This window comes from Phoxinus phoxinus (assembly GCF_949152265.1).
Source record: "Phoxinus phoxinus genome assembly, chromosome: 3".
NCBI lineage: Eukaryota > Metazoa > Chordata > Actinopteri > Cypriniformes > Leuciscidae > Phoxinus > Phoxinus phoxinus.
The window spans coordinates 10,642,252-10,662,231 of NC_136878.1; the positions used below are offsets into that span (position 1 = coordinate 10,642,252).

The 19,980-nt window shown below is 36.9% G+C and overlaps 1 protein-coding gene across 2 annotated transcripts in view; it reads right to left on the reverse strand.

Annotated features, from left to right (window-relative positions):
• Positions 1-246: 246 nt before the first annotated feature.
• zdhhc8b (zDHHC palmitoyltransferase 8b) overlaps positions 247-19,980 on the reverse strand; it is a 69,049-nt gene continuing 49,315 nt past the window's right edge. The window contains exons 2-11 of one of the 2 annotated variants that reach the window (XM_079607308.1): positions 12,389-12,510; positions 12,081-12,238; positions 11,799-11,971; positions 10,796-10,898; positions 10,279-10,370; positions 7,361-7,493; positions 6,986-7,097; positions 6,534-6,643; positions 4,831-5,870; positions 247-2,930 (exon numbers count right to left, since the gene is read on the reverse strand). In XM_079607308.1, the coding sequence (XP_079463434.1) occupies positions 2,780-2,930; positions 4,831-5,870; positions 6,534-6,643; positions 6,986-7,097; positions 7,361-7,493; positions 10,279-10,370; positions 10,796-10,898; positions 11,799-11,971; positions 12,081-12,238; positions 12,389-12,510 (2,194 nt within the window). In that variant the 3' untranslated portion in view covers positions 247-2,779. The remainder of the gene's footprint in view (positions 2,931-4,830; positions 5,871-6,533; positions 6,644-6,985; positions 7,098-7,360; positions 7,494-10,278; positions 10,371-10,795; positions 10,899-11,798; positions 11,972-12,080; positions 12,239-12,388; positions 12,511-19,980) is intronic. The other variant, XM_079607309.1, reaches the window with a different exon arrangement.

Consider the following 19,980-nt stretch of genomic DNA (forward strand, 5'->3'; position numbering starts at 1 on the left):
CTTTCAAGCTCTTTCTCCCTCTCTCTCTCTCTCTCTCTCTCTCTCTCTCTCTCTCTCTCTCTCTCTCTCTCTCTCTCTCAAAAAATAAATCAATTTATTGGTCTCCCTTTTTAAAATACAAATGCAATTTAATAAGCCAAGCACAGTAAACATTAGAAGTTGGTATAGGCCATAACTATATGACATAATTGGCAAAACATTTGTTAAGAACCCTTATCTTATCTTAACTTTTTTTTTTTTTTTTTTGCAAGAACAATTAAGTCCCTCATTTTAAATGTGAGCATTTGTAATAACTGTACAGATGCCTGCACAATACACACACCTGTGTTTGGAGGACTGTTGTATTTTATTATTATTATTTATTTTTTGCCCTTGCTGTAGAATCAAAAGAGACTAAGTCTTAAAAGTGAGAAGGGAAGGTGAGGTTTTCTGAATTAAACTTCCTTAGCCAACATTTATCACAAAGGCATGTTGAGTATTCCAGAACTGAATGATATGAAAGGGACCTACGAAGATATTTACTTTAAAATACTCTGCCGTTCAAAAGTTTGGGGTCGGTACAATGTTTTTGAAAGAAATTTCGTATGCTAACCAAGGCTGCATTTATTTAAACAAAAATACAGCAAAAACAGTAATATTGTGAAATATCATGTCAGAACTGAATTTTCAGAAGTCGTTTGCTGCGTTCACACCATGTCGTAATTACCGTAATTGCTAGATGACAACACGTGACATTCACGTTCACATCCTCGGACTGTGGTCAGGTGGTACAGTGGTCATGTGGTAAAAGCTCTCAGAGAGTTCCCAGTTTACAAGTTGTAATTACGAGTTCTACGAGTACAAATGCTTTTTACAAGTCATTATCTCTTAATTACGGTAATTCCGACATGGCTAAACTAAACTCATCTATTACTCCAGTCTTCAGTGTCACACATTCAAGGATCCTTCAATTCATGTTGATTTGGTGCTCACAAAACATTTCTTCTCATCAATGTTGTCAGTTGTGCTGCTTTCTTTGACCAACAGAAAAGAACAGTATTTTTTAAAATAGTCTTTTACTTTCTGTAACAGCATAAAAGTCTTTATTATCACTTTTGGATCAATTTAATATCCTCGGTTGAAACCTGACCCTAAACTTTTGAACGACAGGGTATAAAGACCATGTGTCATATTTCGTTATGACAGTTTTTTTCTTAACAATCAAATGGATCCAGCATTCAGAAACAAGCATCTTAACATGTGTAACTTTTCCGAAGAGCATTTCCTAAGACATCCTATTATAGCATTTTATTTCTCTTTCAACATTCGCTCATTGAAAAAAAAAAGAAAGAATCTTAACAGAAAGTGCTACTTTCAACTAATCAAAATGGCAATGCGTACTAACTAATTTGTACAAATAAATGATAAAATATGCAGAAAAAGAAGAAAAATCCACTCAAAAAGTACAAACACCCCTTTGAATATATGTATAAAAAGTGAAATACACCAAACCATTGAAAGTTGGGTTTTAAAAAACACAAACGTTATAAAAATAAAAGAAATGGAAAAATATTTGGGATGTAGCCATGAATTATCATCATGTTTTTCTAATCTAGGTAAAAGGAAATGGTAAAGCAATAAAAAACGTGGATATTGCGGATCTTACTTTCAGTACAACGGTTTAATTAATCTTCAACTCCATAAGTCCTTTATGTAATAAAGGAAGGAGTATTTTTTCAAATGTATGTTAAAAGATGAAGACCATTACTGTAAAACGTTAGAATATGGCTTTAACATGTGGCCTGTACTGCTAATACACAGTGGCGTGTTTCGGTTTACATATTCATATCTCTGCCACTACAAAATACTTTTAATAAAGAAAAACAAAGTTTGAAAGAAAGTTTTAACACTGGCGATAATGCCCATATCCACCATATGAAACTTTTTTTTTATTTTTTATATTACATATACAAGTGTATGTTTATTTCTATGGCAGCTTATAGTTTTACATTAGTAAAAAGTGTAAATGACCACCATATTTGAAAAATAAAACTGTAGGTTTTTAAAGTACCCAAGTGCTGTTATGGTTTGTTTGAACCTGATATAGCTTAAAGGGATAGTTCACCCAAAAATGAAATTCTGTCAAAATTTACTCACCATCATGTTGTTTTAAATCTGTATGAGTTTCTTTGAGAAATTCTGAAGAACATTGGTTTTCATTTATAGGTAAACTATATCTTTTTAACAGAGAAAAGCATTTGAGATGAAACCCTGATTATTAGATCAGTATAATGACAAAAATATAGTAGTAATGGAGTTACTGGCATACACTCACATTCAAGTGTGTGAAAGATCAGCATACTGAGCACATTTGCATTCAGCAAGTGACCTTTGACCTTTTATATACAAACAACTGAACTGACATTGTACATATTCAGCCCTTAATGGTATATATAGACTTTTTTTAATTCCATTCGAAGCAATTGAACCAGTATTTTCGGTTGTGTGTGCGATTTATATCCTCTGACGGCTGACACTTTAAAAAACATACAAGGCTCTTTTGATTAAGCGGCTCCTGTTATATTTTACACTCACATGGAAAGTCTCTTTAACAAAGAAAAGGCCAATGTAAAATCGTCTCCCAAAAGACCTGCCCCAGATACTGCGTGTCTCCTGATCGGTGAGTATTATTTCATAAAACTGTGAAAAGAAAGAGAAACTTGTTCTCTTGAGCACAAATGGAGGTGGTGTTGCCATGGCAGTGCTTTTCCTCACAGGCAGTGGCTCTTCAAGCTGTCCGTCAAACAGAAATCTCATATGTAGTTCCACCCACTCCTGTGACCTTTTTGACATTGGTGTGTCTGCTGGGAGTTCCAGAAGGAGTCCCTAGATGGCAGTCACGTGCTTGGCCCTTTAGTTGCCCGTTGACTTTACCTGGACCGAGGTCCTCTCTATGTGGAGAAAATATCACAAAAACAGGAAGACATATTTGAGGTGGTTCTTTTCCAACTGTATCCTCAACTGTTCTCCTCTTTTGTTCTTCATTAGACAGGTAGAGAGTCAAACATGTACTGAATGGTTTAAAATGTTACAAATGAAGATGAGTTAATGAAGAAGAGGACAGTATTGAAGAGTGGTGGAAGGGAATGAACATTAATACAGGACTCAAAAGCTACTTGTCCACAAAGTATGCATTGCAAACCTTTTTAAAGGTACACTATGTAAGTTTTTTTGTTCAAAAGTAACACAAATGAAATAATGATTCAATACATCAGAAATCCTTCTTCCAATAATGTTTTTTTTGTCTGATTCACTATGGTAAGCATATTATAAGCGTTTATATTTTAAAACTGACAGGGAGGTTTTTCCACAGGAAATTGCGTAAATATGTCACTCGCCCGAGCGTTTCTCGTCATGTGTATAAATAGAGAAAAGTTGCTCCGGCTACTTTGACACATGTATGGTTTGAGTGGCATAGGTTAGTTGTCACAATGAGTGAGAAAGGAGGAAATAAATAATAGAACGTGACAGAGCTTGTAATAAAATGAGAATCAACATTGGCTTTTCGGATATGCCGTTTGAGTAAGGTATATTATTGAACGGAAAAATGACCATATGTAGCTTTCTAACAGAGTTCATTGTAGAGCATTATAGTGTGAAGGGTCATTTCATTATGGTTGCTTTAGCGCTGTGCTAGAGTTTATTTTCAAGGAAGTACTGTGTCTATTAATGTGTATAGCTACAGTAACTTCTTCAACTAATCAGCTTGAGATCCTTTCCATCTAAACTGGTTATATATCTTAAGCCTAGTAGTGACTATTTCATGAGCAGTAACATCTATTCATCCGCACGGACATGCAGAGCCGAAGCACAACCAAAACAATGCATGCAAGAGGGCCAGAAGTTACATAGTGTACCTTTAAATCTGTTTATGATAGTTTATTTAAAAATAGTTATGCTTTCTTCACCATTTATATTCTTCACAATGTATTAAAAAAAAAAAACATTTTAAAGAAAAATTTAAATTGAAGAAAACCATGAACCTAAATAAAAATAGTTCATTCTTTTTTTGTGGGATCTATAAAAATGTTGTCAGGTAAAATTCCTTACTGTTGAGCCCTGTAATAAATCATTATATTAAAGAAGATACAATGGCTTAATGGTATGATGGATCAACACATGCGGTTTGATGTTATTCACTTATCAGTTATAAAAATAAGAACAAAACAAGTCAGTCAAAGAAAAAAAAAGCAACAAAACATAGTATGCACATAAATGATTGTGAACAAAAAGCACTACTTATGCATAAAAAAGCAACTCAAACAGAACAAAAACATGAATGGATATCACATCATGATTTTTTGAATGGATATCACATTTTTGTATTATATTACATTGACTTCTGACAATGCAACACTGTTTAAGACATTAACATAATGCAATGAAATGTACAGTATGCGAGAAGTAGATACCATGCAAAATGTATCATAAATAAGCCCATGGATATGAATGAAAAGACATGCAGACATGGAAACTGATGATAATGAGGGGGAAAAGGCAAAAAAAAATATTTATTTGGCTACCAGATACATGATCACAATTTTTTTTTCTCAGAAAGGCAAAAAAAAAAAAAAATTCTCCCAATAACAATAATGACAGAAATCAATTAATTAAAGGACAAAAACCAGTACTCAAAAATGAACAAATAAACATAGCACAGATGAAATATCTTTTCAGACCCATCCGGATAAGAGCGTTCATATCCCATGAACCTCTAGCCTGTTTAGTCTATACATCATGCACCTCCCTCACCCTCTTTACTGATTGGTTAAAAGTAGCTATACGTCATACCTTGTACCCAGACGTGGTGAGTCCGCCCTCTCCAGGGCGCTAATGAAGGCGACCTTCTGATGTGCGTATAATGGGGAACGGGGCACAGCTGTCGGAGAGTGATGCGAATGGTGCACCGGAGAGCGATATTGGTGTTCGGCTGTCCTGCTAGCACCGCCTCCATCTGTGTGGAGGGACGTGGTTGAAGTCCTCGGTGCTCTGGTGAGCGAGGATGCAGAGGAACGCAGAACAGGGGTTCGGGGAGCGTATCCCATCAAGGTGTCCCGAGAGCTGCACGCAGGAGGGGTGGGCTCTCGGGGTCCGGGCCCTCTAGGACTGTCAGTGTAACACGTCCCGGGTGGGAGTCCATAGGCGGCTCCACTGCAGGTGTCAAACACACCTGAATCGTTGGCGTAGGCCACTGGCGCTTGAGCGTGCCGAAGCATGAGTTTCTCCCTCTCCTCAAACTCCTTCCTCTCCTGGATGGAGGCCATGATGGTTTTGGAGAGGTTGTCGTAGCGGACTGGTGAGGGATCTCGGTCTCGATCTCTCGGGTGTGGTGACTGCCGCCCGTACATCGCTCCTACATGCACAGGGCTGTAGGACGGGGGGCCGGCGTGTCGTTGAAGCTCAGGCCCTCGCACGTGGCACATTTTAGTGGGCAAGTAGGGTGAGTGAAAACCCATAGAGGGCACTCCCGGGTGGGCCGCACATTCGCCCAGAGATGGTGTTAAGCCGGGGGTTAGCAAGCTATCGTAGGACAGGCTGCCATTGCGGCCAGATAACGTCCCAGGAGAGAAGACTCCTTTGTGAGGGGTGGAAGTGACCGTTTCTGGTTTGCTGCCACCCAGTGGCACACGGTCGGCCCTGTTCACTCCCTGTTTGAGGCTGAAGGAGCGAGACGTCGTGCTGAAAGAGTCCAGCTGGAATGGGGAAGACTGGTACGTTCGGTGGAGAGGAGTGCTGCGGTAGTCTGGCAGATCCAGATTTGGCTCTGAGCGGTAATCGTGACCTCGCTCCTCCAAAACTGCAGAGGGCTTACCATTCTCGGACATTACAATCTGAGAACAGATGAAAATTATATTATATCAAAAGTATATTATCATATTTATTTATATTTAAGTATAATATAATATTTATATTATATTTCAAAATGTTTGGAGTCAGTTTTTGTAAATTCATTTAAAAATTAATTTAACTATTATTCAACAAGGATGAATTTAACTGATCAAGTGACAAGTAAAGACTTATACATTGTTACAAATGAATTCTATTTCAAACAAAAGCAGTTATTTTGTTATCCGTTAAAGAATCCCGAGAAATATTAACATGGTATCAACAAAAATATTAAGCCAAACAACCTTTTTTATAATGTGGTAATAAGAAATGTTACTTGAGCACCAAATCACCATTAGAATGATTTCTGAAGGATCATGTGACACTGAAGACTGGGTTATTGGCAGCTAAAAATTCAGCTTTGCCATCAAAGAAATAAATTATATTTTAAATATATATTAAAAAATAGAAAAGAGCTATTAAAAATGCTATAAAAAACACACACAAAATGATTGTTTTTGCTATATTTTCAATTGAATAAATGCAGAAGTTCTTTCAAAAACATTTGAAACCATCTTACCAACCCCAGACGTTTGATCAGTGCAGTACTGTAGTGTAAATTATATTATTATATTGCTGAAAACATTGCTTTAGCCTGTGACTCTCACCTTCTCTCCGGTTGCGTGATAGTGCACTTTAGGCATGGTGCCGAAGGAAGGCCGGTATTTGTACATGGCTGGGGTGGATGGATTGGTGGGTTTGCTGGACAGGGAACTCTCTGGAAAATGTGGCACAAATGATATGAATGACTCAACAGTACTGCAATATGATGCAACACCAGATGGCAGTAGAAGTGCAGTTAAGAAAAAGAGGATTTTTCACAAGCAGAAAGCTTTTATGAATTAGGTGAATACAATATTTAATTTATCATCACATGGTTTTTAAATACTTTTAAGAAGCATTTAAAAAAATCCCACAAGCTCAAGCACATGTTTAAATATATAAATAATCACAGAAACAAATGAATTTTGTTACATTTTGGTGCTGACTGCTTAAAAAAAACGAATAAACAGCAAACCATTTGACTATGAGTGACTGGCTGTTCTGTTGCGGTACTTGCCTTCGCTGGAGGTGAGTTGACTCTTGAGCTGGTTGTAGCGATCTGCTTTTGGTGGCAGAGGTGGCTGTTTATCTATACTATTATCATCCACACCATCCAGACTAGTCTTAGACTAAAGCACAAAAAAAAACAATTCATTTTGGGAAGCATGATTTAGGCACAGGCACCACATTCCTAAAACTGTTCCTCTAAAAATGAGGACACCACGCATTTTAATAATTCCAGTTTTCATTGAAATCTAAATGATGAGCCTGTTTAGATGACATTATGAACTGCTGGTGTAGCGGCACTTACTACAATAACAGTAATGATTAAACACAATTGAAATTCCAGGTTGTAGGCAGACAGAATTAAAAGCTTTTTTTTTTTACTCACTTTGCTTCGTAGGATGTTACTATGGATACCATTATCACTGATTTTTACAGTGACGTGTCGGTTTGGGAGGTCAGGGCGGAGGAATGGTGGTTTCAAAGCGATGGGAATTTTCTTCCTGGGATCAGCGGTATACCTGTAGAGCAGATATACACGATGCGTGATGCGTGTTGAAATGCTTTTCTTCCAAAACCACACAGATTCAATATTTTTAGATAAAGCATATCAATTCATGGGTCAGACTTAATCAGTGTATGCCAAAATCAGACATGTACATGTAGCTTCTTTAATGCTTAAACAAATATTTTATAAAAATGACATTTTTTTTAATGTTCGTTCATGTTATTTCAAACCCACACGACTGACTTTCTTTCTTCTTTGGAACATGAAACGTTTACATTCTGAAGATTTAGATTCCGTTTAAAAGTTCATTTAAAAAAAGAAGAAGAATATAATACTTTTATTCAGCAAGGATGCTGTAAATCTATTATGGTTTCCACAAAAATATTAAGCAGTTTTCAACAGTGATAATATAAGAGCACCAAATCAGCATATTATAATGATTTCTGAAGGATCACGTGACACTGAAGACTGGAGTAATGATGCTGAAAATTCAGCTTTGAAATCACAGGAATAAATTACATTTTTAAATATATTAAAATAGAAAACAGTTATTTCACATTGTAATAATATTTCACAATATTACTGTTTTTTTTTCCTCTTTTTTTACTGTGTTTTTGATTTAATAAATGCAGCCTCCACGACCATAAGGAAATTCTTTAAAAAAATAAAGTACCAACTCCAAACTTTTAAACGGCCCACCTTAGTTACTGTCGCTATGTCCGACAAGCTATGCCGCTCTCAAGCCACACCATGTTGTCACGCAGTGAAAAATACATCAAGGAGCAGAGAGCACACTGACAACGCACTGACAGACCAGGTTACTTTTTGGTTACTTTTGATATTAAACATATTAAACAGTCTCACCTTTCAAATTTGGTCATTTTTTAAAAGAATTTTTTACAATAAATACCGTTTTGTGGCTCTTTAATGTGTCTGACAGATTGCTGTAGAGCATCAGTTAAAGCTGCTCTTGAACCGATCAATTCTCTTCCTTCTAGTTAATTTACAGCATCAAATAAACATGAATGAACATAAGAAGGAATGTTGTTTTAACCGTGGAAAGACGTCCGTACACTCCGTTTTTCAAATTCAAATCCTCCCATGTTAATCTACTAACTCTCCTGACTGCTTTGTCGGACAAAATGGCGGATGGCGAAGTATGATTGGTCAGATCATCTGTCAATCAAGCTCCCTGCGAAGGGTCAATTCTTAAGAGTCTGATTCATTCACAAAACAGACGGATCTGGTTCTCGAGTTCTTGAGTCAAAAGAATGATTCTATGAACTCTCATGTTTGTGCGAAGTAAAAGTAGATGTCAAGATTTTCAGTTCATAACCATTTAAATTTTGGTGTACTCACAAAAATGGTATTATAGTGTAAAAGTATACATAAAGCAGGGTATAGTATAGACCGCTTTTATGATGCTTTTGTCCTTTTTTAATCTTGAAAACATCAGACAGTGTTCAGAAGAAAGAAAGCCATACTCCTTTGAAACAACGTGAGGGTGAGTAAAGGATGACATGTTTTTTATTTTTTGTTGAACTTCTATCATTTCTATTTCTGATTCACGGAACGTTTAAATTTGTCCTGTGGAAAAAAGTAGTAAGTTTACAGCAATCTCCTTTTGTTCTGCTTTGACCTCACAAAGGGTGTCCTCTATTGTTTCTGAAGACGCCTAAACGAGTTTTAACAAGTCATTAACCTTGGCTCTGATCTGTGTTTATACGGCAATCACTTTCTCTCTCCCCATTGTTACATGACCTGCTTCAAGTCTTCAGTGCTATACACTCTTCCCGCTCGGAGCCTCATAATACAGGCAAGAAAAACAGGACGCAATCTACCTTCCTATGGACCTCTATTCTTCTGAAACCCCCTCTAGATTGTCTACAATGATAAACAACCTCTTTTTTCCATCTATGTCTTCTGTTTATATTTGTTATAGTAATAATTAACGGCGTCACACATATTTTAAAGCATATTTCCTTTTGTGCTGCGCGCTTTCCTCTCAATAACAAAATAAGCACACAACAAATGCCAGCAGTGAGAAAACAGCAGTTAAGAAAGCATCTGATCATATCGATGTGCCATACATCTGCAATTCGTATTATGTGGACAGATGAGATAATTAAAATGACAATGTAATGATTGTTTGATTATAAAGTATATTTGAGACGATATACTACATAGATCCGGCTATGTGAGACTATGGTTTGAATCAATTCCTTTTCTTTACATGACGACACATTGACATTACAGTACAGAATAGACCTTTCGGCTTTATCCTGAACATTGTATAAGCATTCATTCCATGTGTCATTAAACGGAAGAAAGGCTCTCAGGAGCGAGCATAAAACGTCACATCCTTTTGATTTTCTCAGCAAAAACTTAAAAATCAGTCTACAGGCTTTCATAGACAACCTAGGAAGTATTTTTTTTTTTTTGTTACGAGCGGTTTACACATTGGCAATAAAAAAAAAGATTACTACATGAAAATTCTTACATATAGCCCCTTTAACATTTTTAATTTTGAGTACACAGTGAAGCTGTTACTTAATAGGTCTTTAGTAGCATTTGCCTAAGCGTAATGTTCATTAAATCCTGCCTGTTTTGCAAATGAAAATTAACACAACCTAATGTAAATTCACTTAAAGTTAAACGAAACACCCAGCTGTCTGTTCAACTGGCCGTGGAAACACACAGTGGCCAGTGTCTTTCACACACTTCCGGTATGTGTGTACTGAGCGTGCTTGCAATTCTCACTGATTATGAACATGAATATATGCGTGTTTCTTCTTTACCTAGGAGCAAGCGGACTGCATAAGACGTGTTTCACGTTGCCACAGCAACCCCGAGTGAATGGATTCACTCCTCCTCTGAACTTTCCTGTCACCTGAGAGCAGAGAGAGAGAGAGAGAGAGAGAGAGAGAGAGAGAGAGAGATGAGAGAGAGAGAGAGAGAGAGAGAGAGAGAGAGAGAGAGAGAGAGAGAGAGAGAGAGAGAGAGAGAGAGAGAGAGAGAGAGAGAGAGAGAGAGAGAGAGAGAGAGAGAGAGAGAGAGAGAGAGAGAGAGGAATTCTACTTTCAGCATACTGAGGAGAGTGGAAACAACTGTCCTTGACCCAAAGGACCGTAATGTGCATTGAAAATAACAGCCTTTGTAACAGATGTCATGCACGAACAACAGAAGGCAATCAAGTTGGAAAGACATCAAGGTGATTCTGAGCGGGTGTGCAACATGTGAGACTACGATTCTGCCTATGTTGTGCGTATGTTGTTACACAGACCAGATAAATATATTTAGTGTTGTGCAGTTCACCTGTTCGTTTGTGGTCCGTCCTCTGACTACAAGAACCATGTGAAACCCAGTGAGGCCCATAACAGGGATGAAGAACAGGCCAGTCACACACATAACCACAAGACTAGACAGCAGGAGAGTCAAGGAGCCCACAAAATCACAGCCAATCAGAACATTTTTGATTTTTCATACACAGCTAAGTGGAGCAGGATTGTGAGCCAATGAGATCTCACTGTGTAAGACGAGCAGTGCTGTTATCGTTAAACAAAATGATTAAAAATCTGGGTAACACTTTACAATAAGGTTCATTACATTAACATTAGTTAACTTTATTAGTTAACATTAACTAATAATGAACTGCACTTATACAGCATTTATTCATCTTTGTTAATGTTAATTTCAACATTTACTAATACTTTATTAAAATCTTGTTAACATGAGTTAATGCACTGTGAACTAACACTGTTAATACATTAACTAATGTTTAATAAATGAACCTTATTGTAAAGTGTTACCAAAATCTGAAATGAAAATTTTAAATATTAGACAAAAAAGGTAAACTTAATAAACTTAAACGAAAATTAGAAATGTTGCTTTAGCAACAAACTTAAATTAAATAAGTTGAAGTGCTAAAATAAACTAAAGCTACATTTTATATAGCTTTATTTTATATATACATATACATACAGTATGTACTAAAAAAACATAACACTTAAATAATAGTGCTGACGACACAGAAATAAGGATGCGGGGGGGAAAAAAGTATTTTTTTTCCCCAGGATTCTTTGATGAATATAACATTTAAAAGAACAGCATTTATTTGAAATAGAATTCTTATGTAATATTATAAATTACTTTTTTTGTCATTCTCGGTCAATTAAATACATCCTTGCTGAATAATAGAAATGTTTTTCAAAATAAAAAATGAAACGTTCTTACCCCAAACTTTTAATTGCTAGGTAAATCAATGTATTAAATACAACTAAATGAGCTTTCATCATAGTTGCTCTTTGTGGAAGGATACGTCACAGTTGTGTGGAGTGCACTCAGAGTCTCAAGGTGGTGTAACACGAACAGCAGGCCAAAGGAAAATACGCCCACCATGTGAGCACTTAGAGACAGCAGGAACAAGAAGAAATAGCGATAATTCCTCCGGCCAATGCAGTTGTTCACCCATGGGCAGTGGTGGTCAAAGTCCTACAGTGAGAAGGGAAATATATGTATGTATGTGTGAGTGAGTGAGTGTTGGCATCGTGATCATTATATAACGCAGGAATGCTGGTATGCGTGTTCCTATGTGTCTCACCTCCACACAGTTGTCACACACGCTGCAGTGTGAGCAGCGCGGAGGTCTGTAGAAGTGGCACGTGGCACACCACTTCATCCGCACCTGAATTCCCTTTATCTCCACGTTTTTATAAAGCGGAGCTCGGAAATCGTCGTCTTTGTCTTCGTCCTCATCCGCTGAGATTGAGAGAGAAACAGAAGGAAATGTCAACATTCACATCAGCATTGTCTTGCAGTATTCTAGACGGCCTACTCGTGGAGCTATGCTGTATCCAATCTCCAGATATTTGAATTGAGAAACTGAAATGATGACAGGATCATACATACCTCTGGGAAAGACTCCAGGGTCCATGAAGGTGGCCATGCTGAAGTTAGCCAACACAAAGAGGAAGATGATGCCATTGTATAGAGGCACAAGAGGGGAGATGGCCTTGGTTAACCACGGACACCTGAGAGGGTACAAGAGAGACAGAAGAATGTTATAGCTCACAGTTGATCATTTCACAGCCAGATGTTGTTCTTTTTTTTTTTTTACATCCCTAGATGATTCATGCAAACTTGTGAGCTTATGCAACCATAAGCAACCTTATGCTGATTATTGACAGAATCTTTTGATAAAGTAAAATTACATTTGTGCAGATATCTTGACTCTAGTGACAAACTAATCAATAAGGACATCATTTTGGCTGATAACATAGCTAATTAATTCCCCCTAGGGTCAGTTAAAAAATGTGAACATTATAAATATTATTATTTGATTATTGTTATCATTATTGCTAACATTATTAGAACTATAAAACATAGTTTGAAATGAAAATTTAATGACAACAATACTTATAATTATTATTATATAATAATACTGGTTTTGCACAAATGAAATGACAACCGTAATAATTTAATACTACTAATAATTATTACTTTATTTTTAATTACCATTTAAATACATACATATTAATAATAACAACAACAATAACATATTTAATAATAATAATAATAAAACTAATAATTATAGTAATTAAAAATGTTCTATTATAAAAAAAAATATTTATTATGTACAGTTCCCGCATTAGCTAAATGATATCAACCATAAACATATAGATATCGTTCGTGGCTATTAAACAAACCAATACTGATCAACCACAACTCACAAACAGAGCGTGGCAATGTCTTATGGGTGAACTACTGGTGCCCAACACATACAATATAGGACATTTAGCAAGATGCCATGTTGCAGTCCACGACTATCTGTCCCACCACTTTCATAATACACCCTCTGAACTCTACTCGGGTCTCATTTAAGATGGGTTAACAGGCAGAGCAGAGCATATATATTTGAGCATTTCTAAACTTGGACCTGAGTCTATTACATTTCATTTTCTGGCCAAGAACCGCCCATTCAGACAGGAAGACGCCATTGGATCGACATGTGAAATGACCAACCACATTTATTTTCGAGGTCCATAAATCTACAGTATATTCATAGTATACCCACAATGTGAATAAAATCATCCATAGAAAGTTTTATCAGTCTTTGAGAATGGCTGAGATTTCATTTCTTGCCTATGCTAAGGTTGTGTTTGTGTGCAGCAGATGCATAATAATGCAACAAGCCCCTCAAGGACATGGTTTACAGTGATTTTACCCGATTTATTTGATAAAAACAGCATTGTTCAACACATAATTGCATTTAAGTATAGCAGCAATTACAATAAACAATATTTCCATTAAGTAATATAGTCCATTAGCCTGACTGCAGACCGTTTATAGTTGCCAAGCAGCTGTTACTGTATATTAGCTATTGCACAGCAGCTTCAAACAAACCTCATCCAATCAGATTTTAAAGCTGGAATGACCTATAACTCTCTAAACTCTCCTGCTAAGTCTATTCTCTCTCTGTAGGCAGTAGATCACAGCACCATTCTCTCGTACCCGAGGGAAAAGCACTAACTCCTACTCTGTCTGCACTGGAGGAATGCCAGGCTCTTCGGATGGTGAAGTCTTCTGTCATCTTTATCTCACTGGTGCGATACGATACACTCATTCCATTCAGTTTTCTAATCAATTAATTTTTTTCTTCATTTGAATCAGAAACCTAACAACGCAGTCCTCCTGAGAATACAAAGCAGTAATGAAGTGTAAGGTAAGAATGATAAAGAGGCCAGATTCACCAGCCTCAGACACAACAGATGGAATAACTACTCCTTCACGTATAATCCAATCACAAACGGACGACCTCAGAATCAATCCATGCCGTGGGCAAAGAAATAAAAGCCTGTTTTATCGGCCGCATGAACAGCTCCTTGGGGGTAAACAAGAACGTCAGGGAAATTATGGAATAAATACGCTGCCTGTGAAATGCAATAACCCTTGATCAGTTGATCTGCAAGCGTCTTGCTCTATGCGAGAAAGACAACAGGCTGCGTTCATGAAGTCTTAAAGGCTTAAAGTGCCCTTCATCTGACAGACAATGCAGAGATTCTTTACAATCTTTCTTTGAAGGTCGGCACATTATTTAGTAGTTTTCACATACTAAAGGATTGGGGGCCACACATACATTTCAAATTGATACTAATATTTTAATAGTAAATGTTGAGCACCAAATCATCATTATAGAATGATGATCTGAAGGATCATGTGACACTGAAAACTGAAGTAATGCCTGCTGATAATTCAGTGTTGCCATCAAAGTAATAAATAACATTTTGAAATATATAAAAAATAAGCTATTTAAATTATAAAAAATAGTTCACAATACTGTTCTTACTGTATTATTTAATCAAATAAATGATTTAATAAAAAAAATCCCACACCCACACACATGCACACACACAATTATTGTTGAACTTAAAATTGTCCCCTGTCAACCATATTTGCATTACGATGTTTTTTGCATAAAAAAATAGTTAGTTATCTAGTGAGACTATTTTTTGTTAAATATATACACTACGCAAACTAAAAGTAAGTGAACACCCAATCACCATACACATATCTAGTTGCTACATATTTAATTAAAAAAGTATGGCCATAATGCCACCGTTTGCAGCTATAACATCTTAAACTCACGTGAACTACAAAATGTATAACTTGAAAGCAATGTAATTTGCTTGGGTTTTTCAGTCTGCCAAATGCACAGTAAATGTGAACTCTTCGGTGGAAAGCTTTCAGATTTGGCAAACCCATTCTATTGACTTCGCTTGGTGCAAAATGAGCATTGTCATATGAAGCCATCCACAAAGTGTTGAAAATGAAAATGCATAATTCGCTTACATTGCAAAGACAGTCTCTGGACAAATTAATCAATTCCACCTCTGTGTACATAATTGTAAGCAGTGAAATTGTTATAGTATGCATTATTGCATTTAAACAACATGCCAAGTGCATTGCTTATCTTCATGAAATAATCTAAGGTTCATTTCTTTAGTGAGGGCTTCAATGGAAATCGCCATTTCTCATTGACATTTTATTGGTCACCCTTACTAAGTATTAAACCAGCGAACTTTGTGTTAGCAGCGTGGATCCTAAACCTAGATTTACCTGCAAGCCTCTTGTACACAAGATCCCCCTATTTTAGTGTAAATTACATAGGCTGGAGGGGTGTATATTAGGTTTAATTTAGGACATTCCCTGCAGTGTGCCTCATGCCTAGCTGCTACAAACATTAGCATTTCTGTGCCAGAGGCAGTCGCTTTTAATAAGGAGCCATCTATCTGTGAGGATTATAATTTGCCAACAAGATCAATATAGATAAAAGGAACAACCCTGTCAACAACAGCTTTAGGGAGCACAAATCTTTTAAACCGGTGCTAGGTAATTCAAAACTTTAAGAGATTAAAAGAAAATACATTAAATATGCTAGAAACTAAGAGAGAGAGGGAGAGAGAGAGACAGCACAATCCCAACAAATCTGGTCACTCACTAGATGATTAATAATAAAAATAATTAATTATGAAAATATTATATATTTTATACATGAACGAATATACAAACGATTTTATTAGTGTTGCTTGCTATGTTCATACTTATCGTGGTAAAATAAAATAAAATATTAAAATGAAATAAAAACTGACAGGGTGTTGCAGGTGGTTTTCAAGGCATTATACAGTTTAGGATTTGAATTGTTCAAATCCTCGATTTTAAGTTTGAAAAATAATAGTAATTGTTATACATGTCTCAACAACCAGTAATAAATATCTACCGATGTCTGCTTGGATCTGGCAAGTCATCAAACAGTTTTCCCCCTGTATATGGATGTGGCATCATTGATATGCAGCATACACACCTCCATGATGCACTGGGATGATGGATGTATTTCAGTGATGTAGATCCCATCTGACTACAGAAATAACACATCTAAGTGCCAGAATAGAGGCAAAAGCTTTTGAAGTTCCACCTATCGTATCTGTCAGAGTGTTTCTGTGCTGAAAATGAAACATCAATGCTGGGTATGTTTGTTGTACACATTTTCTTGTCCTCGCATTTACTGCATGGATGCAATCTTATGCCTTGCAGAGATAAGATAGTCTAAACAACTGAATTCACACCTCTATTATCTGTCTTTTTTTCTTCTTCACTTCAATCCTCGAGTTATTCCAAAGCACCACAGGCCAATTAGTGAACCCTAGGAGTCCTGTATCTACTATAAACATTGTTTCATTAATCAACGTGTGAAATCTACATGGTTTATAATGGAGCAGAGGAGTCCAGAAAAAGAGGAAGATGGTGACGGGCTTGAATGCAGGAGATCATTAATCAGTGAGACCGGTGCTTACTGAGGGAATGTTGAGACGCTAACGTTGTGTGGTGAACAGATCCACCCTGGAGCTTCTGACAAGAGAGAAATCAAACACGTTATGCATTAGAAGGACTTCCTGTAGAGCTGTACTAAAAGAAAAAATATTGCCCTACATTTCCCTCATTAGAATCTTATGAAAGTAAATGACCGCTCCAGAGAGTATGTGTGTTGGTGTGTAAGAGTGTACACACTAGGTTCAAAATGAACACTTGCCAAGCTTCAGATATGTAAAAATGACATTTTAATAGTGCCTTTGTAGGTTTTGCAACTTAATAAATGCTTGAAAGTCACCATGAAATCAATATGGACAATCTTGTTTTTTTTTATTATGGAATATTGCGGTATTTATTATCAATTATTTATCTGTGGATATCATTATTTATTTCAAATTCATGTGCTTCACCTTCCTTTTGCAATGACATCTCTTCTCTTCTCTGATGACCTGTTTTTTGGAGCGACAACCTGTCACTCACTGGTGTTGAAGTGAATTGGTGCATCGTGATGCGGACGTGAACGATTCTGCATCGATGCAGTAATTCTCTCGCTTGTGTAAAATGGCGGATGGAGGCGTAACAAAAGGGAGTAATCAAAAACGCACCCTCTGTTTTAACCAAGCGGCAACCTTCCGGTCTCTCTCTCTTGAATCCAACACGGAAGTGATATAAACTGCAGTTCATCGACTGGCCGCTAGAGACAGGCTCCAAAAGAGAGTCAATCCCATAGACCCCCATGTTAAAATGCCCAACTTTACAGCAGAAAAAAACATGTTTACAGTCTGGTACAACAAGTTGTTTTGGTCTATTTAGCTAATTTTGCCCTTCATGACAACTGTAAGGGGGGTGATTTTTTTTATATTTCATCCATTTAAATTATATTAAGCCTTAAAGTTCTGCATAATTAAGGGCGTGGCCACTTGAGTGACAGGTGGATTGCCGCTGCTGTCACTACTAGCTGAATGTCTGCTGTCTCTACCGTTACCGTTACGTCACCTCAGCTAATCCCGCCTCCGCCCATTTTTGGTTATCCGGGAGTGACGCGCGGTGACGCTTTGCCAAGATGGCTCTGCCCACTTTGGGCTTCAAAAATGCTCTTCAGAAACCTACTGGTGACGTCACGGACACTACGTCCATATTTTTTTTACAGTCTATGGGTTTAACATTTACAGCATGTGGACGTTTACGTTATTGTAACTTAAGTACACTACTTGACAGTTTCATGCGCTTTTAGTATTTAGTGTTTATTACCGGTAGTTCTAAATGCTTATGTTGTCTCCTGTGTTCAGACTTAAGTTTTGTTTGATGTTTACTACATTCAGGAAGTGTACTTGGAGTAGATGAAATAAAAAGGGAGTTCATATATCTGACTGCTTGTATTCATTGACGAAAATGTAGCCATGTGCAGTAATATTTCAAATTGAGGATGCAACACATCGAGATGCATCGCGATATCGAATCGAATCATTGACATGATAATCGTAATCAAATTGAATCATGAGACCAGTGACACTTCACATCACTGAGATTCACTCACATGAGATCATAGCAATAGTAAACAACAACAATCCGATCAATTCCCGATGAACAAGTCCCACCCTACATTTTTTCTTGTTCGAGAAGTTACAATAGGGTAGAAAAGACAATCGCAACTTCCGCATTGTTCCGACTTTTACACTGATGCATCGTTTATCAATACCGCATTCATTTCTTATACAAAACTAAACTGAGTTTAACCAATTCAACCAGTTGTTCATCAGAGATTGCTGTTGATCTCAATTCATCATCCGTCATTGTCAGGTGTAGCAACTTAACTTTGGACCCTGCACAGGAGCAGAGACTATCCCCCCATTTCTAATCTCAGTTGGGGGGTGTTTGTGGTGCGGAACTAGCCAGTTTTCACTAATCCTTCCTGGGACACCAAAGCTTGGTTTCCCCTTATCAGCTTCACCAGTGTTTGCCAACTCATTCGCTGAGGCCCACAGGATCTCACAATATTCCTCCAGACCTTTAGCAGAACACACTCACACACAATAAACCAATTAACCTATCATGCAGCTTATAATTAGCTTAATCAGGTATTTGCTGTATCCCAGTGCTGGACTGACTTACTGTAGCTATGAAAATTCAATTGGGCCCCTAAAATTAAGCATAAAAGAGATCAAAACATCAAAAGAAATGGTCAGATTTTTGGCGAAGTGGACTGTGCACGTGCTCAGGAAATGTAAGAGCTGTTGGCTCACAGTGGCTCCAAAATGAGTCACGTTTAGGGGTCAGTAAGATTTTTTAATGGTTCTGAAAGAAGTCTCATATGCTCACCAAAGCTGCATTTTATTTGATCAAAAACACAATCACAATTTTCAGCAGCCATTACTCCAGTGTCACATGATCCTTCAGAAATCATTCTAATATGCTTATTTGGTTCTCAAGAAATATTTCCTATTATTATCAATGTTGAAAACAATTCTGCTGCTTGATATTTTGGTGGAAACTGGTGTACTTCTTCAAAAGAACATTTCTCAGAACTGTGACCTATAAACTTGAAATTGTGATAAATTAAGTCAGATTTGTGAGATACAGTAAACACAATTGCGAGAAATAAAGTCATAATTGCACAATATAGTCAACTCACAGTCACAATTGCAAGAAATGTCGGAATATAAACTTTCAGTTCTGACTTTTTTCTCGCAACTGCGAGTTTATATCTTGCAATTAGACATTTCTCTCAATTACGAAACAAGCTTTCATACAAATCCTCACCTCATGCCCTGATTTCGAAACTTCTCAAAAACTCATTTTTTATAGCGCGTCTTTTCTGAGAGTCTGAATAATACACAAACTCACAAACAAGATGCAGTGAGAAAAGCAAATACAGGTAAATCCCATATTAATCCTTGGCAATCACCTCTACAAGAGTTAAAGCATCAGTCAAAACACAGCCAGAGGGAGTAATGCTCCCAAAGATACTGAATACACACTGCTAACAGGTCAAAACTTACAGGAGAACTATTACCAGCATAATCTCACCAGTTTAAAAACAATGAGCACACTACCATATGGTACACAAAGGGCATTATGGGATATGATCCACATCAAAGAGATTATCTTCACTGCTAGCCCTTTTTTAAAAACAA